The 25,457-nt window shown below is 47.4% G+C and overlaps 1 protein-coding gene across 1 annotated transcript in view; it reads left to right on the forward strand.

Annotated features, from left to right (window-relative positions):
• The first annotated feature begins 6,234 nt into the window (after window positions 1-6,234).
• ETS1 (ETS proto-oncogene 1, transcription factor) overlaps window positions 6,235-25,457 on the forward strand; it is a 68,625-nt gene continuing 49,402 nt past the window's right edge. Inside the window, exons 1-3 of the mRNA XM_071768896.1 lie at window positions 6,235-6,345; window positions 12,454-12,536; window positions 14,432-14,576. Coding sequence (XP_071624997.1) covers window positions 12,465-12,536; window positions 14,432-14,576 — 217 coding nt within the window. The 5' untranslated portion in view covers window positions 6,235-6,345; window positions 12,454-12,464. The remainder of the gene's footprint in view (window positions 6,346-12,453; window positions 12,537-14,431; window positions 14,577-25,457) is intronic.

Here is a 25,457-nt window from a genome sequence, read left to right on the forward strand (position 1 = left end):
AGTGTTCCTTGGAGCAACCTGGGCTCGGGTGGAAACCTGCTCAGCCTGGGGAGCACTGATAAATGAGAGGCTGCTGCTTCCCCTCCCACCCACACACTTCCACTTTCACTTCACATGTGGGACCCAGCTCTGCAATCCCCAGCCTGGCCATAAATAATCCCTCCATCACCAGGCAGTCAGGGTGATGGAGTGTATCACGCCTGCAGCTACGAGTGGGTTTTTTTTCCTTTTTCTTTCCCCTGGAGCTGTTGGTGTCCTTCACGAAGGGGAACATCACACCTCTTGGGGGATGTCCCTCTTATCCTGCCTGAGTTCCCCTGATAGTGGAGGGAGGGCACAGAAGAGAAACTGTCCAAACACGTTTGGTGGAGCTCAGGAATTAAATAGGAAAAGATACAGCTGTTCAGAAAGCCTAATCTTTGTCACAGACAAACTTTCCTTGACCTGGAACCATGTGGGAAATAAACAGTGAGGTAAAGGACATGTTAATAATTCATTTCCACAAAACCAAGCCTCACATTTCTGCTATCACATTTTTCCCCCTTCCTCCTGCTCACTCTCATAACAAAGAGTATTTTGTAAGATACATATATTTTTGCATTGGTTTAGATGTGCAACCAGAGCACTGTGCCAAAATATCTCCAGTCCACATCCAGCTGCCCTACTGTTCTTCATACAGAAACACAGGATAATCATATTTTCTTTGCTGAGCTTGTAAATCATTCTTTCTGGCTGGACAGTGGCATCCAGAGGGGCCCAGATTTCAGCTGGAACCACCTGAGACCATTGCAAACTAATGCTGTCCTCTGTTGTGTGTCTGTCAGATGAGGGAAAACCAAATAGGTCTGATGTTGGGAAAAGGCCTCAAGAAAGAGTTTCCCAGGTTTATCAGGTAGCCACATCACCCAAATGCAATGAAACCTCTGAATTCTTACATCATTTGAGTCTTCTCTTCCTCACCCCCAGCACAGTGGCATTTCTGACACTGGGAAGATGTAAGCCATGAAAGGAGAAGCCCAGCAGCTTCAAAGGATGCTCTGCCTTGGGTCTGAGTCAAGTGAAGATTGAGGAAGCAGCAATGGAAAGGCAACTGCTCCCTTCTCCTGTCCTGGAGATGGGGACCACGAGCTGACTGATGGATGCAGCTGGGATGCTGTGCTCAGCCCTGCTGCAGAGGTGTCTCCTCCCCTCTTGAGGTCTCCAGGACCACTTTGAGAGAACCCAAAAATGGACTCTCCCTTTTGCAGCCCATTCTGCTTCTCAGCCCTGCTCATAGTCCTGAGGGGCAGAGCAGGAGCTTTTTCTCCACATTTTTGAAGCACTGCTTGCCAGGAGGGAGGAGACCAAAGCCACCCTGCTCTGATCTCCAGGCAAAGCCACCCACACTACAAAAACCAGACCAGGAGGCACCAAGGGGCCCAGCTTTCAGATTTGGGCTGATCTCCTCAGTGAGAGCAGTAATGATAATTACAGCTTCCCATTCATTAGCATCATCGTTTAACCATAATAAGCTGCTTATGATTTTCAGAATGAGTTTTAGATGACATTTTCACTGTGGTGCTAATCTTATTTTTTAAAAAGGAGATGCAAAGGGAAGCAGCTAAATGATCTCAATTCATCTTCTGAATTTAATGCTGGCTTGAGAAACAAGTTGACTTTTTAAAAATGTCAAGATTCATATCCATGTTTTGAATTTCACTACAGCAAGATGCTGGGAATATTTTAACAGATAAAAGAAAATAAAAATATCTCTCTTTTTTTTACCTCCATGCTAATAGTAAGTTAAGTAATAAAGAGCAAGTGATTAACTGGCTGCTGAATTTGTTTTGAATTCTGGCCAGATGTGTTCTAGCAGGAATTGTTGGTTGATAGCAATTTTGTAAATCTGATCTTTATTTATGTGCTTTCCTGGGAAAAGAGCACTTCTGAAATCTGACTTTATAGCCCTAGATTAAATTATTTTGGGTGAGGATTTTCATTCACAGATTTGAAGCAGGTGATGAAATCCTATCTGTTTGTGGGTTTTTTCCTTCTTTTTCTGAGTGTATCAAATAGTCTAATAAAGGAAGCCTAATTCTTCTTGAAATGGGAGAACTGGTTAAATGATGACTGATTTTCCAGTTAACATTTCCAGCTGTGAAAATTGATTTACCTTTTTCTGGCAGATTTCAGGAGTTCCTGTGTCTCCTTCCCCTGCATTAAGGGCGTGAGGCACCTGCAGAAAGGAAATTACAAAGATAATATTTACTTTATCTTTTAGAGAAGTGGTTATTCTTCGTGCTTACAAGGCAAAATGTATAAATTTGCATCTTTAAGGGCTCAGACTGGCAATGTCATGGCTAGAACTTCCCTGGAGATGTTTAACAACAGAGTTAGAGCTGAGTGGAAATTTCTGGCTTCCTCTTGCAGAATGAAAATATGGATGGAGTTTGGTGCTATTTTGGGTGTAATCCTGTCTGTCTATACATACACACATAGATATTTATAGTTGTGTGTGTAGACTGAAAATGAAAACTCAGAGTTAGAGGCAGCAGGTTTTTTGCACGTTGGATCCCACCCAAGCCAGTCCAGAGGCTTCAGACACCAACGTTACTACAAGTCTGTTTCTTGTACCCCTTAGAGAAGTGAAATAAACCCCATATGAGCAACTTTATAGCAATTAACTCCATCCAAATGAAGGAGATTGGACTATAGCAGCTTCTGACCAAAGGCAGCCTCCCATAAGTCAGGTATGGATCAGTTTTAAGCATTGAGGATGATCCCATCCACCCTGTACTGCTCCTCCTTCAGTGTCTATCCCTATCCATGACACTGTATCCAAGATGATGGATCTGAGGTTGACCCAAGGATGGAAAAACCCTGTTCCTATTCTCCTGCCCTCGAGGACAGATCCCTCCCCTTGACATGGACAGCATCCTTGGGCTCCATACAAGGAGGCAATTAACAGGGTGTTTGTCCTGTCTCTAGCTGGCTGGCCAGAAGGGATGAGTCCTGCTGGTGCCTCTGCTTTGCTTTCCAGCCCAGCCAGTGATGGAAAACCTCAGCACCTGGACACCAGATGTCTGCAGCTCTTGGTGGACCACGGCTGAAGCATCTGTGCACAGTCTGGGTGTCACTGCCTTGATTTTGAAGAGGGGCAGGAGGGAATGCTGCTGCAGCCTGGGCAAACCTGCCACAATATTTACAAGCACAGGCAGCCCCTTGATCTGGCTGGATCACCCTTTCCCAGATCAAACAGAGCCTGGGAAACAAACCCTCCAAATCAAACCCCTTTCTTTGCTCACTTGTACTGGGGTCAGCATGTAACAGCAACCAAAAGCAGACAGATTCAGGCTCTCAGGGGCAGATTATCCATGCCTCCTCTGTTTTTTCCAGTGTAATACGGAAATTATGATACTTATAGATCCATAAAGGGTTTGTGGAAGCTTATTACATGTAATTTCTCACCCTTAGTGGCTTATGATCCTCAAGTGTGCAGGATCTCTGTCTGGAAAGTAGCCCAGGGGCTGCAGGGAGGTGAAGCATGGTAGAGAAACCATCAGTGGAACTCAAGAGCACTCTTGCTGGGATGAATTTTACCCAGGGGATCCGTGTTCCCTCCCCAGCTCCAGGATGCAAACCATGCCCCTCACCAGGCTCAGCCACCTTCATTAGAATGCTGTAGCTGCAAAAAAAGGTGATAAGAGTTTTTTCAGTTATTGGGAAAAGGGCTGTTTCTGCTGACAGCTGTATCCAGCACCTTCCAGAAGGAGCCTGTGTGCTCGTGTGCCCCTAAATTTAAGCAGCCTACCAGGGCACAGTCTGTGAAACATCCATGAGACAGCTCAGATTCAGTAAAAACATTAATTATTGCTTCAGTTAAACATTAAGGAATTTTTTTTTTTTTTTTTTTTTTTTTTTTTTTTTTTTTTATGACTACAAAGGCAAATCCAAACCATCTGGAATGGAAAGTACTTCTCAATGCACAAGGGCTTCATGATAAATTCCATGAGCTACCCAAAATTTAACCTGACTTTTTTTTTTTTTTTTTTTTTTTTTTTTTGCAAGCTGAAGCAAGTGGCTTGGGTGACTGGTGTGACAGCAATGACCCACGTGCAGGCTGGGTGAGGTGATCTGCAGGCAGCAGAGCTTGGGCTGCCAGGGAAGAAGCAGCCCCAAAGCAGAAGCCTCTCCTTTTAGCACAGAGTCAATTGGACAGCCATAACCCAGAGGTTATTAATCCAGAGATTAGTGCATCAGGACTGTCTGCTGCAGAGCAGAGCATCCAGCCCAGGGAAAGACATCTTGTTTGCAGCTGCCAGAGGGGTTATCCTGCAGCTTTGGGAAGAGTTGCCCAGATCAAAATTGATTTGCTGGATGTATTCCACTCCTTTGGTGCTCAGACGTGACCGAGCCTTTGTACCAAAGCCCAGAAGGATGGAAACCTTCCTGAGAAGATGGGAACCCTGTAAATAATTTCCTGCATTAAAATAGCTACAAGAGGGATCCGTGCCTGAAGGCTGCAAGTTCAACAGGTAACCTCAGTTTGGGCACCTGTAGCTGTGTGCTTTTAGGTTAAGACAATGGTTAAAGTGGAGATTCGTTTTTAGGAGCTTGAGAAAACCACCCAAGGGCCTGTTATTTGTTTTATGTGCACACACATTGGGGTTTATTTGGTTATTTGTCAGGATGTGTGTGTGAGCAACCTCCTGGGCTCAGGGCTGAAGGGCAGGAGTGCTTCTGGACACCAGTTTTGCCCATCTGATTTCTCTGGGAAGCATCTGGCAGCAGAGGATGGCACAGAAGAGGCACAAAGGGCTGAGTCTCGTGGCTGTGTCCCTTTTTTTTTCTTTTTTTTTTTTTTTTTTTTCTGTTACACGACACTTGGCTGTTAGGATTTCTAGGGAAAATCACAGCAGCTGTTCCCAGCTTCCCGTTTTGTCTATAAACAAGAAGTCCCAGAACAGCACATGTGTAACCCTCGGTGTCTGGGCTTTGCCCTGCTCCCCGGGGCTGCTGGCAGGGGCTCTGCAGCACCACCGGGATCTGTGCTGGAGCTGGAGAGGATTTTCAGCCTGGAGCCCCCTCCTGGAGGAAAAAGCAGCTTTGCTGCTGCCTGGAGAGTGAGAGCAGGAGAAGCAGGAGGGGTAGGTGCTCCTGCACCCAGGATCTGGGGGTAGTGCTGGGGCTTTGGATGTCCCTGGCCAGGCTGTGAGGGTTGGGCAGGGAGAAGGCAGCCCCAGGTTCTGCTCTCCCAGGATCTAGGACCTCAGAGGTTTTTGGAGTGACCCTGCTCCAACCTGTGTTTTTGCTCCCTTCCCTTCTCCTCCCCAGCTGGGAAAGCACTTGCACGCCCTTCTGGTCCTGGCAGACTTCTCTTTTCCAGAGAGCCAGGGGCCTCCTTTAGCATCTGCACCAAAAGCAGTTTTTGGGGTGATGAAGGTCAGGACCATCCACCTCTGGCAGAGGAGGGAGTTCAACCAGTGGCTCCCAGTGTTACCTGAGGATCTCCCCACTCTGGTGCTTTATGTACAGGGGGTTGTTTCAGCTTTATGCTTTCAAAAGCAAGCAGCAGCTACCATGGCTTGGGTTTTGTCACGCCTGGGACCAGAGTCAGGGGATAAGGGGTTTTGGGGCACGTTGCCAGGATGGATCCTTCCCAGGATGGGGGTAAGGTGGGCACCAGAAAGCACAGCACAGAGCGGCAGGAAAGCTGGAGGTGCCCAGGGGAGCTTTCAGGAGGAAAAGAGCAGTTTCTGCCATTAGGCACCTCCAGGCAGAGGCAGCAGCCGAGCTGAGGTTTAGGGATCAGGGCTGGGCAAACATCCCCCTGCTCTGTGTGCCGGTTCTGCCGTCACCATGGAAGGAAAAGCTCCGCTTCCCGGGGACTTTGCGGGATTCCTGTAACACTTGCAAAGCACAGCAGAGCCCTCGGGGGTCTTTACAGGACACAGGAGCAGCAGCAGAGACCCCAAGTCCACCCCCTTTGTGGGGTTCTGGCAGGAGGCTGCATGACCACCTCCAAGCATCTCTTTTTTTTTTTTTTTTTTTTTTTTTTTTTTTCCTTTTTTTCCTTTTTTTCTTTTTTTCCCCTCTTTTTGTTGATGACATCTGTCTGAGGTGACTTTTTCCTGGCTGGCAGTGGTGGCCGGAGCGTGGAGCTCTGCTTTCCCACCGCCCGGGATGCGGGGCTGACCACTCCCCCTCCCTTTGAATAGGCGGCCCTGCTCCAAAGCCATGGTATTCCCAGCCATTCCCCGGCAGCTCCAGCGCAGAGGATAGCGCCAGGTAGTTGGAAAAAGAGCGGAGAGGAGTGGGGGAAGCCGTGGAGGACCTAAGCTCTTCCCCTGGTCTTTCAGCTAAGTAGTAAGTGGCGGTGGGGAGAGAGGGTCTTGGAACTCTTTTTGGGGGTTGTAGGTACCTGTGTTCATTTTCAGGACATCTAAAAATTATTATTTTTTTTTTTTGCTGGTGGTTTGCTTGAACTCTCTCCATTTCCAGTTTCACCCAGTGACTGATTCCTGTGCTCGCTAGCAGGACTGCAGGATCTTATCTAATTGTCTGAGCTGATCCTTCCCTTTAAAAATATTTATATATATATATATATATATACACATAGTATATAAACTTTATATGTATGTTTAGGAGAATATTATTGTTTCCCTCGTCTAGGTAGAAGGTTATTATTAAAGTGGATTAAATGTGAGGTTCCCAAGTTCCTCTCATGTTTGAGTTGCATTTTGGTTTGGGGGCTTGGCTTGGTTTGGTTGTGAGGCAGGGGGAGCAGAAAGCACCCAGGGTGTGATGCAGCACCCTGCAGACAGACAGACAGACAGACAGACAGACAGAAAAGGATTCCTGCCTTTGGAGAGATGCTTGGGAGGGCTTTGCTGCTGCCTCTTGGTGTGCTCTCAGTAGCAATGCCATCCCTCACAGGGCACAAAGTGTCACAGGTGCCAGCGTTTGCTTTGGGGAGGAATTGGAGCCTCCGGGGTGACAGCTTCAGGGATGTGCTGCTGCCATTCCCTGCACCCCTCAGCCAGCCCAGAAGAGCCAGGGGGTTCTGAGTGCCTGCAGGAGCACAGCCAGGGCCTTTCCCCTTCCCCATTAGCCTCTAAATCATTGCTTTGCACGGGGCCACTCATTTGGTATTACAGTTACCATCAGCTTCCCATCCTGTGCTGTCAACTGACACCTTTGGGGGCTGTGGGCTGGGTCCAGAGTGGTTTCCTGCTTACAGGCTGCCTCTAATCCAGCTGTTGGGGTTTTTTGTTTTTTTTTTTTTTTTTTGAGCTTTCTCCTGCCTGCCTTGTAAACAGCCAGATTTTTGGGGCTCCCCAGCCATTTTCACCTGGGGCAGCAGGGAATGGCACCATTCACCCAGGGGCTGGGATTTTTCCAGAAGTTTGGTTGTGTATCATCTGCACTCAGCACTGGGGAGTGTGTGTGTGTGTCCTTTGTCCTCAGCTTCACAGCTGAGCTTTGGGGTACCACACACCCCTCCAAATCAGAAAACATCTTTTTATGCATCTGGGAAGTTAAGGCACAGAGAAGCAAAAGGTAACTTAACTTTCTAAAGGTGTTTGGATGAAATGAGATGCTTGGTGGGGCTTTCAGAGCACCAGCAGTTTGGGGCAGGCTAGTCCCAAGTGTCCTGCCATGGGTCACACAGGGAGTTTGGGGCAAAACACAAGACTTAGAGCTGGGTCTTCAGTCCCCAACCAAGCTCCCTGTGCCAGGGAGTACACTGGGATTTCTGAGATGGGGAACACACGTTCCTTGCAGGGCCAGATCCCTCCCTGGTACAGGGGATCCCTTGCTGAACTGTGGGAAACTCATCCCGTCCTTTCCCCCCAGATGAGGATCTGGCCCATGATGTTGTCCATTATTTCACAGAGGGAAATTAATGACTGAAATAACAGCCTAATTACACCCCCACCCACTCACATCTTCCTGAAGCTGGAAGTAGCTGCCAGGGGGAGCAGCATGACTGAGGGGCAACAGCCTCTGAACCTCAGTATCCCACCTAAAAAACCCCTCTCCTGGCCATGACCTGCACTGTCAGCTCAATATAGATTTGTAGGTGCTGTTGATGCTGGCATTATTTTGGCTTAATTACAAAATAGCAGCTGAATATCAAAGAAATGAGCACGGTAATGGAGAAGCCTAAAGCAGAAAGCAGTTTAGCCCCAAACACACACACACAAAAAAAGGGCTTGTGGGCCCATGTATTTATGAGACTGGTTCAAACCTTTACTGTGCTGGCACTCTCTCATCACTGCTGTCATCCAGGCCAGCTAGAGTTTGTCCAGCCACATGGGAAGGCTCTTGAAATACCATCATATCTCCTCCAGATCTGGCAGCTGATGAGGAGAGAAAGAGCCCAGAATTCAAGCAGAAAGTAATTTGCTGACAGGCAGCCTCCCTGTGGGCCTCATCCTTCCCAGAACCAGCACAGACAACCTTCCTGCAGCAACATTGACCCAGCTGCAGTCAGCACCCTGTTGCTAAGCTGGTGGCTCCAGGGCTCAGATCCTCACCCTCATTTTCTCCAAATGACTTTAGCCAAGTCATTTAACCTCTTGGAGTATTTACTGAGGGAGCAGAAGGGCAATTGCTATATTGCCCTATTTACCACGGCCTCATTATTTACTGCCCAGCCTGGCTTCCCTTCCAGGAATCATCTTCAAGAATGCTGCAAAGTTCTAAAATCACAGAATTACAGAATCATAACAAACGTGGGATCCTCTGACATGAAAGGGGGACAGGAGGTGGCTGATCTCTTAAAAACCATGATCTGTAAATGAGCAGCAAGAGAAACATGCTCATCTCTATTGCTCCTGTCCCTCTTTCATTTTAAACTGGTGCCAGGGTTTGATGAATTGAATGAGGTTTTTAACATGAAGTTTTTAGCATGCCAGCAGGTCAACAAATCCTCCTTCCCCTGAGAACTGACTTGGCAGGCTGCCTGGAAAGTGCCAGGATTTCAGGGGTTAAAGCCTTGCGGAAGAATGTCATTTCCACCAGCTATTTTCCCCACCCCCTCAAAGATGATAAATTATTCCTTGATGCAAAAAATAAAATGGCTATCTAAGCAGGTCTGGGGCAGCAAAGTACCAGTGGAGGAGCCTGTGGAGGGTGGTGTTGAAGGTGCTGCTTCCCATTTTTCCAGTCTTCATTCACCTTCTTGGAGTCAGAAATATTTTGATGGGCTTTTTGATGCTGCCCCAGCCTCCTGGCTTCCCTGGTACCCCTGTTCATGTTGTAGAAGATCTTAATTTATCCAGCAGACAAAGTTCACTTTGTTTCAGTACACATTTTCCCCTCCTTCCTAACTTCTGCATAGGTGTGTGTGTTAATCACAAGGACAAACAGCTTTTTTTCCCTTTTTAAACTGAGCTTGGTAATTCATTTAACAAACAAACAAACAAAACAACCCTTGTAAAAGAAGAGGGATGGATGTTGAAATGGAATTAAAATTTTAATTTAGTTTATAAATGACACAAGAGCTTATGAGCTTTGGCTGGTACTTGACCAAGCCCCAGAAGAAATGCTCTTTCTCCCACACATGTTTTCACAATAAGACAGGAATAATAAGAAAAAACAATAAGACTGAAGTCAAGCTGTTAAGTCATTAAGGATTTTACCAAATGGCTCTGATTCCCCTCTATTTATTAACAGCTCTCAGCAAGCTGTGGATCTTGATTATCTGGGTGGAAATCTGCAGTGATTTCCTTAATATCAGCCACGTTACCTGCCACAAAAAGCTCTGTCACTGAATTTAGTGAATTTAGCTCCCAAGAGGTCATTAAAGCTACCTAATGGCATCCAAGGGGAGGAGAGGAACTATTTAGGCTCTTATTAGAGGAAGCTACAGGGAAAAAAATATCACTCAGACATCAGGGAAACTTGCTGACAGTGAGAGATGTATTGGGCTGTGAAGTAGTTTCCTCTGGGAAGTGGTGGAAATTCTGTTAAAATTAGCACAAAGCAGACCAGACCTGCCTCCCCTTGCCAGCCCTGTATACCTGTTTTTCCACAGCACAATTCTTTTGTGCACAGAATCTGTCTTTTCCAGGCAGGGCTTCTCTTCCAGGTCCCTTTCAGAGCCTGAAGTCTGTGTCTCTCTGTGGTTTAACACTTCTGACCCTCCAAACCTTCTTCAGGCTGTGGGACTGATTTAACTTAAATCTAAGTTGGATTTGCAGACAGGGCTGGGGGTGCAAGTGGTTGCTGAGGTTTGCACTGTATTTCTGACTCCTACTCGTGCTTTTTAACAGTGCAGCTTGCAGGGAGGAGACATCAAAAACCAAACTGTCCTTGCTAAAAATCTTTTTGAGCTGCTTTCTAGAGATGAAAATTCCCCTTTTTCAGTCCAGGGCTCAGGAGGGTGCTGCTTCTCAGCTCTGGTTGATATTTTGGATTGCATGAAGCCTTGTCCTGGGTTTCAGGATGGGTTTAGTGCTTCTCCTGTGAGCAAAGCTCCTGGTGCTTCGTGCATCAGTGTGTGGTTCTTTGCTGGAAGGTTCAGCTGGTGGCAGCACACTGAGAAAGAGGCAAACAACATGAAGGCAGCTCTCTAGAACCAGTGTGACTTGGGTGTCTTCATCAAAGGGTAGGAAAAAAAAAACCAAAACCCAACCCAAATCTCAACTGCCTATTTCACAAGCTGCACGGCAGAAAAAAAGAAAAAAAAAAAAAAAAAAGAAAAAAAGCTCTTCACAGGGCCTGCTGTTTAACTGTTGTTTTAACATGGTAACTCCTTATTCTCAGACACATGTGTGTGTCACTGGAACAGCTGAATCAGCCTGGAGCTTTCTCTGTCTCCATTTCACTGTGTCTGTCTTGCCTTGGCATGGACTGGCAGCCTTGGAGAGCAACAGGGATGTCAGTTCATGTTTATGTGCCAGGTTAGGATCAGTGTGTGATGGACTGGGACTGAACACTTCACCCTTCATCAGCTGAGCTCAGAAAAAGGCTCCACACCCCTTCTTTGTTTCACCCAGCTGCACACTGACCCAGCTGCAAAGAGATTTAAGCAAACTTTTTGGTTTTTTTTAACCTAGTTAGTGCAGACTGGTGTGCACAGATGCTGAGATTCGTTATGGTTTCTCAGCCACAGTACATTTTTGGGTTGCTCAGAGAGAAATAAGCTCATCTTTCTTTCACCAGGTAGGTAGTTTTCAGTTTTACGAATTAAGAGGGGAGTTAAAAAAAAAATATTAAAAAAAAATACTGCTGTTAGAGCAAAAGTTGGTAATAACAAGGAGGAAATGATGATAATAATTTAATACACATACAGATGCAGGTGTTTTGCATTTGGCCATTAGTCACAGAGTGTGGTGGGACACACGACCCCCAGTCCCAGTTTGGTGGTGAGTGGGGCCCCACTGAAGCTGGGGCTGCCTTCCCCTGGATGTTTGCTCACCACTGCCTGGCCCTGAGCCCCTGTGAGCAGAGGGAAGGCTGGCAGTGGGTCTTGGTGCCTCTGGGAGCTATTTGTGGGTACAGTGTAGAAGTGGCTGAAGGGAATCTGGTTGTGCTGCTTAGGAGATGACTTGGAAAAGTGGTTTCATCAGTTCCCTTGGCTCCAAGTCATATCCTGCCTGAGTGAGCCCTCCTGAGGCTACTATTCCCTTCCAGCACCTTTAATTCCCCCAAACACAGCACTGGCCCTGCACTTGCATTTAAAGGAGAGGGGAAAAAAACATCTCCATATTCAAAACCAGAGCCAGGCTGCAGCTCCTCCACCTCAGCTCCACACATGGGCTCTACTGATGATTAAAAATCACATCTAATGAACAGCACTGGCTGAAGGATTTGCTCAGAGAAGGACATCCCATGCTAGGACTGACATGAAAATGCTCCTGTGGGCTGAGATGGTTAATTAGTGCACTGCAAATTACTCAGACATCTAAGTCTCAGCAATGCAAGGCAGAGCTTTAGCAAGGGGAATGTAAGCTAATGGGGGAAAACAGAAGTTGTCTCTTGAAAACAGAATTTTGTGGAGCAGAATGCTTATGATGAGACCTTTATAGGAAAGGTGTTGGTCTCAACAAATGGTTTTGTGTTGGTTTTGTTTTGGTGTTTTTTGTGGCTTTTTTTTTTTTTCCACAAGAAAAAAATTGGCAACAATCTCCAGCCCATTCTGCAGCAAAGGAAATATGATCTCATATTCCCCCAGAGCAGCTCCATCAGCTTCCAGGTGATAATTCATTCACCATTGTCAGGCTCTCATCAGTTTACACTAAGGGATGCGTGTGTTTGTGTTGTTAATACAACACATCTGATCACAATATCTGCTGCTATTAATACAGATATTTTTCCTCTTCACTTTTCCAGCTTAAACTCATTAAAGATGACAGTCTGGTCCCTACCTTTACGTGGCTGTCAGAAAGAACAGGTTCAGCTGGTACTATCAGTTTTTTATGCTCTCTGCAGCAGGGCACCTCATGTCCATCTCCCTTTCTGCAGGCACCTCTGAGATGATGAGTTACTACATGGACACAGCCATCAGCAGCACAGCCCCTTACCCTTTGCCTCGCCCTGGAGTGATGGTAAGAAAGGGGTTTGGGTGTTTTTTCTACCCCTAGCAGTGGGTTTTCCCTTTGGCTGCTGTGACTTTGCCAACCCACTCACCGACACAGCTCATGTCGTGAACCATCCCAAGGTTTTAAGTGGTTCAGAGCAGGGTCTGAATGTTGAATGTTTGCTCAGAGCTTATCTGAGCCTCTCAAAGTTTCAAACCTCGACTGGAAACAGGATTGCTGCATCGGATTTCCTGTGCTTGTGTTGGGAGGAGGATTGTTAGGGTAACCATTGTCCCCCTGCCTCCCCTCCCTTTGCTGACCTTCACCTGCTGAGGGCTCAGCACAAAAGCAAAGCAGGCTTTGGAAAAGTTGCAGTTGGTTTTCTGGAGGTTTTGGACAACTTTGGTGCCCCTTCTCTCAAGCCAACTCCTTTTTTTCTGTGCAGCTGATGGGTGGGTATGTATAATATCTGACCCTGGGTATGCCCATGCCAGCTGCCAGCACCTATGGGACAGGTTTGGCAGTGCTTCCACCCTTATTTAGAGAAATCACTTTAATAGATGTAAAAAAAAATACTGACCGGTCCTGGAGATCCTAGAGGAGGTCAGATGAAAGCTGTAACTCTGAGCTGAGGAACCAGGCTGCAGAGAGGACTTGCTAGAGAGCAAAATTTCCACCAAATTAGGAAGAAAAGACCACTCTGACACATGAAATATTTCTAATGCAGCTCAATATTTCCCCCATAAATGGCTTCAAGAATGCATTTGGCTTTTAAGTATTGATTGGAAATGAAGTAAATCTATTTCCCTGCAGGGAAATAACAGTAATAATAAAAAATGAAAACATCCTGAATGTATTTATATGTATGTATATGTTGTTATCATCTTACATAGAGATATATATGTATTTGTAGCATATATATGTTATATAGTATAGATTTATAGGCAGGTATGGCAAATGTGTGTTTAAGATATTTTCCCCCATATACACACTATATGTACATATTTATAAATAAACACGTATAAAAGAAAATTAAGATTATATCCTGGGAAAATTTCCATATATCTCTATGTAGTTGTGTATACAATGCACATATTTTTGTGTATAAAGTATAAATATAACTTTATATACCATAACACCAAATGTGTAATATATTACGATAGTTATAAGCTAGGATTATGTACATGTGTGTATACACACACAGCTAGCCAGAACATATATATAATGTACTATGTGTAAGCATATAATAATACAGTGTATCATGTAATATATATAATACTAGATAAGTTTGTAGAAATATACATGTGTATACACACAGAGACAAGAATGTACACATAACAAAAATAAATACAAACACAACCCAGGTATAAACACAACCCAAGCATAAGCATCCATACAAACCTAAGACTGACAAAGAATATCAATATAAATGGGAATATGCACATAAATGTCACAGCTTTACCTCAGTGTTGGGCCGGGCTCACCCATCGGGCCGCGGCTGCAACCCGGGCAGGGCTGGGAGCTCTCCACCCCCTTACCCGTCCCCCCCACATTTTTGGGGGGGCTGTGGGGTCTCCTACCTCAGGCTGCCCTAAAATAAGAGTTTTATGCCAGGGGGCTGGAAGGATCTCCCTCTGCCCCCCTGCACCAGCCCTGAGGAGAGGTGCGTCCCTGACGCCATCTTGCTGAGCGCAGCCTGACTCTGGCTCTTTATTTTATATTTTTTCCCTCACATTTGCTTCAAAAAGGGCCTTTTCGGCCTCATCAGGACGCTCCTCAGCCAGGTGAGTCGGGACAGCACCCTCTTCTCCTCAGCAAACTCTGCTTTGCTCCTCAGTTTGGTGGGAAAGCCGTGCTCTGTCTCCTTGGGGCTCGGGCACCATTTTGGGGGACGCTGACGCTTTCACCTCTCCCACTCCCAGAAGCCAAATCCTGCCGGACCCTCTGAGGATCCCTGGGTTACCTGTGGCTTCCAGGCTGCCTGCTGCCAGCCCAGGACATGCTGCCCGCTCTGGGATGAGCCAGCCACGCAAGAAGTGCCCACCGGCCTGGAGCACTATGGCACAGGTAGGGCACCATTTTGGGAGTGGGGTTGGGAACGGTGTGCTCAGCTAAAAAGAGGAGCTTTAAAAATCCTGGAATGCTCTTTTCTGTTGCCCAGTGTGCCCCTTTGCTCTCCTTCCTGCTCTATTTTCTTTCTTACCCCAGTCTTAATTTATCAGGTTAGAAAAGCAGCATAAAAAAAAAGCAGATAAAACCATTTAAGCTGTGTTGTTTAACTCTTCTCCTGTCAGAGGGATGCTGAGGGCTGGGAGCTTCCCTCTTCCCTGCCCTAGCTAGGAGAACCCCTCTCCTCTTCTTCCAGGATGATTTTGATTCCCTGTATGTCTCTTCTTTAGATTTATGGAGTGGGATTTTGATGCCCTGTCTGTCTCTTCCTCACATTTATGGAGTGCAGCCCTTGTTCCTGCTCCCTGGGGTTTTGACAGCCATGGGTGTCTCTGGGAGGTCACCATGGGAGCTGCTCACCTTGCCTCTTGCATCTTCAGCGTTTCTCAGGGTGTTTGCAGGATTGGTGTCCTCACCAGTGGCTTTGGAAAGGCTTCTGTGGAGGGTCTGGAGACTTCTGAGTTTTATTTCCACCATGGTACTCATTTTGGGACTCTTGGCCTCGTGGCACATCACCTTACTCCCTGGGAAGGTAGTGGCATGGTCTTCAGGTAGCCACAGCTGGAAGTTGGTGGCCATGCTGTGCTGCCAGGGCTGTGGCTGCACAGCCAAAGCAATTCACTGACTTGGACTGGGTGATCATCTTCTCTGACACATTCATAACAAAATCACTGGTGAGTGATTCTCTAAGCTGAGCTTGCAGTTTGGGCTGCTGCTTGTATAACCAGGGACTGGCCACACTTTGAGTCCTGTGTCCAGTTCTGGGCCCCTCAGCTCAGGAAGGAGATTGAGGTGCTGGAGCAGGTCCAGAGAAGAGCAAGGAGGCTGTGAAGGGATCCAGCACAAGTCCTGTGAGGAAGGGCTGAGGGAGCTGGGGGTGTTGAGGCTGGAGAAGAGGAGGATCAAGGGGAGACCTCATCACTCTCTACAACTCCCTGAAAGGAGGTTGGAGCCAGGGGGGGGTTGGGCTCTTCTTACAAGAGGCCATGGGCTTAATTAGGTTGGATATTAGGAAAAAATTCCTTACAGAGAGGGTGATCAGACATTGGAATGGGCTGCCCAGGGAAGGAGTGGATTCTCCATCCCTGGAGGTTTTGAAGAAGAGACTGAATGTGGCACTGAGTGCCATGGGCTGGGAACCACGGGGAGAGTGGATCCAGGGTTGGATTTGATGATCTCAGAGCTCCTTTCCAAGCTGGATGGTTCTGTAGATGTGGGCAGAGGGTGCTCCTGCCTGCAGGATGGGTGAGGGGGCATCAGCCAAGAGCCTGCGTGTGCTGTGGCAGAGGAGGGGGCTCAGGTACACTGTGGCACAGCCCAACTGCAGGAACTCAGCAAAAGAGCTCAAGTTGCACGAATGTGACCTTTGTAAAAGGCCAATATGAAGTTTACGTTTCACTTAAGTCCCTCATAAGCCTATCATGAAGCACTTAAATCCCATGTAAGCTTTTCCATGGCATGTGCTGGTCCTCTGTGACTTGTTCCCGGCTCGTTAGTTATGCACATTGGCCCCTTGGGAGAGGAAAAGCCCTGGTGTTTAGAGACTTTTTGCAGCTAAAGAGTTCAGCAGAACCAGTAACTGTTGCGGTCAGATGTACAGTTTGAAATCTCTCCTTGGCAAATATTCAGGCATTTCCATTTTTTTTTTCCCCCCTCCTTTGGTGAGCACTTGTGTGTGAGCAGGAGGTGGACGCAGAGCACTGCGCCTGTGGCTGGAGCAAAACTCTGCTGCCTATTCCCAGCCCTTCTTATTTCAGCTATTTGCTCAACTCCTGTGGCTGACCTCTCAGCATGATGTCAAGTCTGCTCTGATGAAATCTGCCCTCGCAGCATTTGGATTTACTCAAACATTTTGCAAATCTGTGCCTGGAAAGTTTTCTTTGTTATTTTTTTTTTCCTTACCCTCTCCCCTTTTCTGTGAAAGTGCTTTCTCCAGGGACCAACATATCTGCAACCCAGATCTTCATTACCCCATGCTGGGTCTGTGAAATTTCTTGCTACAGAGTCTGGAGCCTGGTCCAAACCTCAGGGAAGGCATTAAAAGAAAAAAAATTGGTCACTGTCTTCAACAGGTTTCTATCAAATTTTCAGTATATTGGGATGGATAGCACAGGCCTCTCATTCTCTTGCACTACCTAAGAATTATTTTACAGGTCTTCCTGTGGCAAAGTATGATACTCTTTCTCTGATTTTTTTCTTTTTCTTTTTTTAATGCTGTTTCTTAGGTCTAGAGCAGTTTCTAATTTTAAATGAGAGGAAACTCTGATTTGTATATACTGCTAGGAACAGTCTTTCGTTTCTCCTTTGTGTTTCGGGTGTGTATTAAAACCATTTGTCATCTATTCTTCTGGTGTACTGGAGGCTATTTTGGTTTTCATGGTCTTGATGTTGGTGAAAGAAACAAGTCAACAAGGAAAATGCAAGTGTGAATATATCCTCTTGCAACAGAAACCCACAACATTTCTAAAAGTTTTAGTGCTGCTTGCCTTTAGAGACAATATTTTGCCTTTGAAGTTCAAGCAAGTTTATTTACATTGTGCTTGAAGTCTGATTAGATTATTCAGTGATAGGAATAAAGGAAAGCCTGATGTGGATTTAGCTTGTTGATAAAGACAAGAAGGGGTGGTGCTGGGTTTTTTTGGAGGTTTTTTTTTTTATTGTTGTTGTTTAAAAAGTTGGGGTAGAGTCAGTTTTATATGTCAGCTGGCTACCACAATCTGCACTGCATGTGCTGGAACTATTGCTGCCCAAAGAATCAACCCAGGCTGGGTCCACAGCAAGCAAAGGGCACATCCCAAAGATGACAAAAAATAACTAGCAAGAGGGGAATTGCTGCTGGTTTATGAAATGAAGCTCTGCTCCTTGGCCAAGTAGGAACAGGAGCCCAGAGGCCTTTGTACCTCAGCTGAACCATCTGGCAGCCCAGAATGAAGGGTGCCACATGCCTGCCCAAGCAGCAGGGTTGCTGAAAGGATGCTGAAAGCCACACTTAGCACCCTATGTTTAATTCATAAGGTAATAGTATCCTAATATTACCCTCTGGGAATATTTCTTTGGCTGATACGAGGTCAGGCATAAAACTAGAGGGGAAGAAAAGGTTTGATAGCACTATTATAATTTCAGCACAGGCACAGTCCTGGCTGCACTGCCTTTTTGGGCCAAGGCCACTTTAACAAGCTCTTCACTCTGAGCAGGTTTGTTTTCCTTAGTGATAGGGGAGATAAAAGTGTTGTTAATGGCAAGTGAGGGATGAAATGGCTCTGGCTGAAGAAGTTTCTACCACTGTTGCTGGGCTGAATTAGCACGTCTGGACTGAGGGTACTCCCATCCTTTTGGAGTATCTGAGGGAGTGTTCTGGCTTTCACTGAGGCAAATGGGATTTGCTCTGGGATTTTGCAAGGCAAAAAAATTAAATGAAAACCTTTTCTAGAGAGAGGAGAAACTGGAGCTGTGGGTCTGATGCTGCCCAAGCATCTTCCTCCAAGCCCAGCCCCACAGGACTGCCTGCATCTGTGGCCAACTCTCCCTGCTTTTCCCCACGTTGCCCCTTCCTTCACCATGAGACCTGCTCTTTCCCTGGTGGAGATCCCTGGAGGAAAGCTCTTTCTGTGAGCAGTTTCTGGGCTGTCTTCCAGGCCCACGCTCAGAGGAAGGGGGCTTGGGGAGGAGGAGAGAGAGGAGGGAGGGGGGAAGGTGAGAGCTGACCAGGCTCAGCCCAATGGCTTCTCCAGCTGCAGCACATTTTCCAAGTGAAGCTTTTAGGGAGAAAACAAACGAAAAAAAAAAAAAAAAAAAAAAAAAAAAAAAAAAAAAAAAGAAGGAAAAAAAAAAAACCCAGAAAAAATCTGCTTTTTTTTTTTTCATGTCCTTTTATCCTATTTTTAACCGTGGCCTCCTTCCTTTTCTCAGCCTCCTCCAACACTTCCCCCCTCCCCTGTGCTGCTGCTGCCTCCCCCGCACGCTCTCTGCAGAGATGAATGGGCGTCTTTTCACAGGCCAGGCACATCTGCTTGTGGCTCTGAGACCCAGCAGGACTCCTCAGCACATCTCCTGGCCTGGCCACTCTGTCCTCTCCCTCCTTAAGAAATGAGGAGTGGGCAAAGGAGGACGTGGAGGAAGGCGAAGGGAAACAGGACAGGGGGGAAAAAAATGGGGTGAGCCAGCACGAGGAGGGCTGATGGAGAGCTGAGCTGCTGGGTGCTGATTCATTTCAAGGCTCCACAAAAGCTGTGCCCAAAATCCTGCCTCTGCACAACCTGCTGCTCATCCCTCCAGATCCTCAGCCCTCCCTGGCCCTTTGCTCTGACCCTGGGGATGAATGATCCCTTTCTGCTGGATTGTCATCCTCTGGCTGGTGAGGTGACAGCCTCTCACGAGCCTTGGGGTCTGGTGCTCTTTATAGCCTGCTTGGAATGGGATTTTTTGACCCTTTTCCCCCCTGACAGTCTTTGGGGGTTTCATCAGCTCTGGTTAAAGGCATGGCACCCCGCTGGGTGTGCACTCTGGGTTTGCTGAAGGACATGTATAATTTTCTCTTTTAAGAGCACTTACTTTAATCTGTTGGTGGAGGGAAAAGATCCCTGTGTGCCTTGTGAATGAATTGCTGAGCTGTGGTGTTTTAGGCTTCTGGCCCTTTTTCCAAGGCTTGTGAAGGATGCTGAGCAGTTTCTGCTTTGCTCTCCAGTGAGAGCTGGACTGAGTGTCAGATTTGTGTGGATCCCTCTTGTTTCCCAGGTGAGGAAAACACGTGCAGGCAACCCTATGGTGCTCCTCCCTTTGCATCCCCACTGCAACCTGCTGCAAGTCAGCACTTGGAGAGGTTTATTTGAGCTGAAGCAACAGAATGACAAAAATCCGGCCTTTGGCTTTTCCATTTGTTTCCTGCATGACTCTGGACAAATCCCTGTCTTGTCTCAAAGGCAAAACCCAAGGGAGTTCCCTGCACCTTGGGTCATCACCAGAGAAAGAGCCCTGAGCTCTTTTCCCACTTGAGCTGCAGCCTGGTGTCAGCTGGATGTCAGCTGCTGCTCCAGGAAGAATCCTGGGATGTGGCTGGGAGAGAGCTGGGGGGTTGTTGCTTGGGTTTTTTTGGGTGTTGCCTGTAGATTTGCTGAGGTGTGAAAGAAGGGTGGGAGCTCTGCAAGAGGGAAAACACAAACTGGGATGCTGAACCAGGACTGGCAGCTCTGGTGTTCCATGGAGAAGGAATAACCCCATGTAGATTCAAGTAGAAAAGGGACTGAGCTTCCGTGGGGCTGGGACGATGAGTGCAGATGTTTTGGGATGGTCGTGGAGTAGGATTGCTCTCTCTGTAGGGATGGAGTGAGGTGGATGTACCTGTTCCTTTTTTCCAGAGGAGGAGGCTATCCTGCACCACTGAACACTTGCTTTAGACAGGACACACAAAACACAGATGTTTTGTGGTTTTTTGGAGCTTTCCCAACCTCCTGTGCCACAGGCACTTGTCTTAGGGGTACCACTGGACAGCACAGCACCCTCTCTAGAGGCTTTGGGTTGCATGGGGCTTCTTGTAACAGCACCTGGGTGGGCTTTGCTGCCTGACACAGAGCAGGGAGGGCAGCCTAAGTGAGACCAGCTCCTAATTTCTCCCTGGATCACCAGGACTGGCTGGATGATGCCAGGAGGGCAGGCAGAGGGGGGACATGGGGAGCACAGGGGGCTGGGACCCTGCAAACACACTGTTTCTTTCAGCTCCTGGCAGTGTGAAGCACCTCTCTCCCCTTCCAGATGTTCACTGTGTTTATAGCTGCTGAAGCAAGAGACTGAACTCCCTCATTAATGTTTCTCCCTCTCTCTCTCTCTCTCACATTGAAGCCAGAAGTCTCAGCTCAGAGGTTGCAGCTGGAAAGGAGCTGGGGGTGAGGGGTGGGAGAGAGAAGGGAGGTGTACTCCAGCCTCCCATCCCATTCAACTCCCCCTCTCCACTTTCCTCCCCCCGAATCCTCCCAAAATACACATGCCCTGAAAAAAGAAAAACACTAGCAGATTTTTTATTTCAGAAAGTAAACACTTAGGCCATGGGGGTCTGGAGGTTATGGGAAAAGAGGAAACCATTGGGCTAATCAGGCCGGGACACACTTCCCCTGCTGAAATAAACCAGAAATCATTGCATTGCAGGGCGCCGCCGTGGTTAACCCTGGTGCTGCCAATGCAGCTGAGTGCTGGGGAGCTGCCCAGAGCCCAGAGACTGCCCACACATTTTCCTATAGAATTCCATAATTATTTTTGCCTGAGAACTCTGCCTGGTGCTTGCAAACCTCTACAGGGATGAAATCTTTCTCTGCTTGAACCGGCGAGATTTGGGGGTGATTTCTGAGGGGTTTTCAGAAAGCCCTTTTTGTTTTATTTTGTTTTGTTTAATTTTTTTTTTTTTTTTTTTTTATCCTTGCTGGGTTTGCATTGGGTGTGTAGAAATGACAAGAATCCTGGTGACTTGGTTGCAGACCCTTTGGGAAGGACTCCTTCCTTCTGCCTGTTGTGTTTGTGGAACACCCAGCACATTGCATCTGGCTGGGTGCTGGGGCACCCTCCATGCTCCTGCAGGACCCCAGATAACTTCAGTCCAGGTGTAAGTGAGCCCATCAGGACTTCTCATCCCATTTGTACAAAGAGGGCTCAATTTACCACCCTGCAGCCTGGCTTTGGACTTCCCCTGGCCCCTTCCCCAGTCCGAGCTGCATCCTAGGAATTAGGACTGGATGCTCCCTACCAGGTCTGTGTTTCAGCAGAGCTGGATCTCCAAGCAGGAATATTTATCACTCCAGTTTAAACTTGGGGATTGTTACTGGGTCTGCTCGATCGGAGCTCCAGGCTGCGATCCCTTTTCTGAGAGGGCTGAAAGGAAAAGCCAGCAGGGAGCACTTTGTCGCCCAGGGAAAGTGATTTTTCCATTGCCGCCTGCGAGGAAGGTTTTACCTCATCTGTTATGTGGTGAAAGGTGCCGTCACCGGTTCCTTGAGCCATCAGCCCGGCTCTTGCGACATTCCCACCAGAAGGCAAATCCCCAGATAGCCCAGGAGAGGGGAGCTGCAGAACTGCCCGTCCCACCCCGCTATCTCAAGAATGCATTTGAACAGGAGCTGTTTCTGCAGCCTCTGGAGGTCGGGGCTTCAGATGGAAATCAAGCTCCACAGAGATAGTCCCACAGGGCAAATCGTAGAATTTTTGGAGTTGGTGTTCAGCTCAGATAAGCCCTTGAGAGCTCAGATACTTTATCTGGACCTTATCTGAGCTATTTGCATCACTTCAGTCTGAGAAACCAGGCTGTCAGGCTGGGGAGGGGAGTGTGTGAGTTGCATTAGGATGGTCTCTCTTTTTCATTGTTATTTGTCACACACAGACACCTCCAGGAGGGTTGGACTGGCCCCTGCCTGTACAGCTCATGTGCAGGCTGGAAAGATGAGGAGCAGGAAGCAGAAACACCAAGCTTAGAGCCACACAAGGAGAGAAGGAGAGGATCAGGACGAATATCCCTTGAAAACCCTGTATAAGGGATTTCTTCTCTCTGCTCTCTTTCTACAATGGAGCAGAAACAAATAGGCTCAAGTAAAATTGTGGATGGAAATGATTCCTCCTTTTCTGAGCAGGTTTGTGCTTTCTCTAATGCCCTGTGCTTTCTGCATGCTGTTTCCCAGACCCTGCTTTGTGCATGTGAAGTCTCTCACCTTGTCTGGGGCTCCTGGGGCAGCCCCAGGGGCCATGCTTCCTCTCTGCTCTCCTCTTCATTCCTGCTGTGCAGCAATCAGCTCTTGGACATCCCCAGCCCACGGGGTGGTTTCATTCACCTGAGCTCTCAGCCCTGGTGGCTCTTCCCCAAGGTCTTTTTTTTTTTGGCTTTTTTTTTTTTTTTTTTTTTTTGGCTTTTTTTTTTTTCTGTGGAGGAATGGTTCTCAGGGACAAGAATAGCAGATTTAGGAGATCTGGCTGAGAACTTACAGCTGGGATTTGGAAGACCTTGGCTACATCTCCTCACACAAGTCTTCAGGCATCTCAACCCCACTGGCTTCCATTGGAGTGAGATGCCTAAATCCCTCAAAAAGCTGCCTGTGAGCCACTGCTTCCCAGTTTCTCACGTTGGAGATGCAGATGATTAATTCGTTGCACATTTCATGGTGATGCTTAATTCACTGAGGTCAGGGGAGTGATTGGAACTCCCCAGAGAACAGGGCTGTACAAGTGCTTGATATTGTAAAAAAAAAAAAAAAATCCAAACATAAAAATTGACATCTTAAATGACACCGAGCTGCCAGTGTGGCTGAGCCCCTGAAGCTGCCTGAACACGTGCTGAAGTTTACACAGCCCCCAGGATGGACCTTTCCCTCTGGGGTTGGTATCAATAGGCTTTGGAAAGAGTTGCAGCAGGTCAATTGCTGGCTGGTTCACAAGAGGAGAAATGAGAGTTTCCCTCCCTGCAGCTGGGTCCCCAGGAAGGGGAAAGCTGCCTCTCCTGCAGCAGGCAGGATGATGAGGTTGTGTGTGGACCTTGGGAAGAGGTTTCCCTGCAGGAGAGCCACGGGAGCTGCTCTCCTCATGACTCGAGGGAGGGAGGAATTTGTGTGTGGGCTGATTTTTGTATAAGAGGAGATTCTCAGCCAGAATGAGCAGTGTAAGCTCATCCTTCAGGAGCTGCCACCAGGCACCTCTGATCCCCTCTTTCAGTCATTTTTTCTTTCTCCACAACACTGCAAAGACAGGGTGGGATTCAAGGCCTTCGAGCCCTCAAGGCTGGCTCCAAAAGAAGAGGGTTGGCTTCAGCCCACTCAGTGCTGCCATGGATTGGAGAGATGGAAAGGGGTGGGTGCACACACCAAAAAAGCAAAATAATAAAGTTCAGGACAGGACTTCCCTTCCTGGAAAGGGAAGCAAGGCCGCTGACATGGCACATGCTACGTGAGCAAAGGGGGGCAAAAACACTTGCAGATGTTTGTGCTTCTCAGAGCACAAATGGGATGGAGGAAAACAAAAGCAAACCAAACAAAACAGCACCAAAAACCACTTCACCAGAGCAGAGATTTGATTTCTAAGAAAAGCTGGCCTGAGCTACTTCTCCCTAACTCATTAGTAAGTATTTTTCAGGAGTCAGAACTGCCTTTCTCCCCTGGTTTTGTGATTCACTCCCCACATCCCACATTCAAGGAGAGGCAGAGGGCACTCGTTTTGGCCAGGCTGATGTCAGCATTGAGGTAGAATAGGAAAAAAAGGAGGAGATGCCCCAAGGGAGCCTCTTCATGGAAAATTTCTAATTCGGTCAGTTCCAGGCATCTTGCAGAAGAGCCTGCACTTGGGAGATTTCAACCCAGTTTTGCAGACTCAAAAGGCATGAATAATTAGGGAAGAAAGTGGTGGAATAAAGCTGGCATCTCAGCCCTGCCCTGCACAGCTCTTCACCACTCTGCCACCTTGGGGCATCTGCAGCTCTTGGGAAACATCTCCAGAGAGTATCAGACCTTCTCTTGCCCCCCTGCTTTGCATCTTGTTACTTCCCAACCTCAGGAGACCAGATGCTGCCTTTGTCTGGCAGCTTTGGTTGTGTTTCTATCCAGGCAAACAGCTACTACGTGTGAGCAGGAGCAGTTTCCCTTGCTTTACAGTAATCAAAATGACATTATAACAAGGCAACCCAGCAGCCTGCTTTGCCTTACACTTGTTCCACACTCTGGATGTCAGCTCAGTCCCCTTTCAAGATGAAATATATGTTTGGTTTTTTTTTCTTCTGCTTTTCTTCTTCTTGCTGCCAAACATGAGGGATTGCTCCACAGAAATAGTCACTGTTTTCTCAAAACGAAATGCAAACATTTCCAGCCAAAACTCAGCATTTTCTGGGGCTGGCTGTGTTGATGCAAAAACAAATCTCCATGGGAAATGCCAGCATGGGAAGGAAAAGGAGAATCAGGTTGGGTTGCTCTGAAGAACACTTCTCCTGGCTCTCTGGTTCAGGCCTGGGTGTGGCAGAGGGTCTTTGAACCCAAGATTTATCCATTGAACCTGGATTTATCCATTTATTGAGGTCAGGCTGTGTGAGCAGAGGTGTCCCAGGAGTCTGACCAAGGCTCACTCCACTCCTTCCAGTACCAGGACGTGAAGCTCCATCCCAGCCACAGCTTCCAGCTAAGAGAAGTGGTTATTAAGGTTTCATCCATCTGCTCTTACCTCCTTCATGTCACCCTGCCTTCCTTCCCCCTCCATCTCCACCTAACAAGGCTATCAGGCCTCCTCTCTCATCCCTGGAGCAGATGCTTCCATCCCCATCCATCTTCTCCAAGCTCTCCCCGGGGGGTTTGGCAGCACTTGCAGCCAGCAGCCAACAGTGGCAGCGACCCAGGGTGGGAGGACTTTCCCTCCCACACCCACCTGAAATGAAACAGTTTTCTGGGGGCTCTCCCACGCCTGCCAAGTGCATCTCCAGCCTTCTCCTCCCCAGCGCTGCTGCTCCTCACTTCATTAGCACTGGAGATGTTTATAAATGGAAGAGATAATATTTTTCGTTTCCAGTTTGGGTTTCCAGGGCAGCCACTTTCTAAAGCACTTAGGAAGTTTAGAGAAGAAGAGGTTATATAAACGATTTTTCCCCCCTGGGCTCTTATTAATCAAGAGGCTTGTGGAGCCATTCCCATAGCTTTGGGATCAAGGGCACTGGCTGGGTGAAGGGAGGAAGGCAGTTAATACAAGACATCTTTTTCTTGTCTCTTGCCCCCACTTTTTTTTTCTTTTTTGTAGGTTTGCAATGAATGAAGCAGTCAGACTGGCTGCTGGGGTTTC

The sequence above is a fragment of the Heliangelus exortis genome, chromosome 26, assembly GCF_036169615.1.
Source record: "Heliangelus exortis chromosome 26, bHelExo1.hap1, whole genome shotgun sequence".
Classification (NCBI taxonomy): Eukaryota; Metazoa; Chordata; class Aves; order Apodiformes; family Trochilidae; genus Heliangelus; species Heliangelus exortis.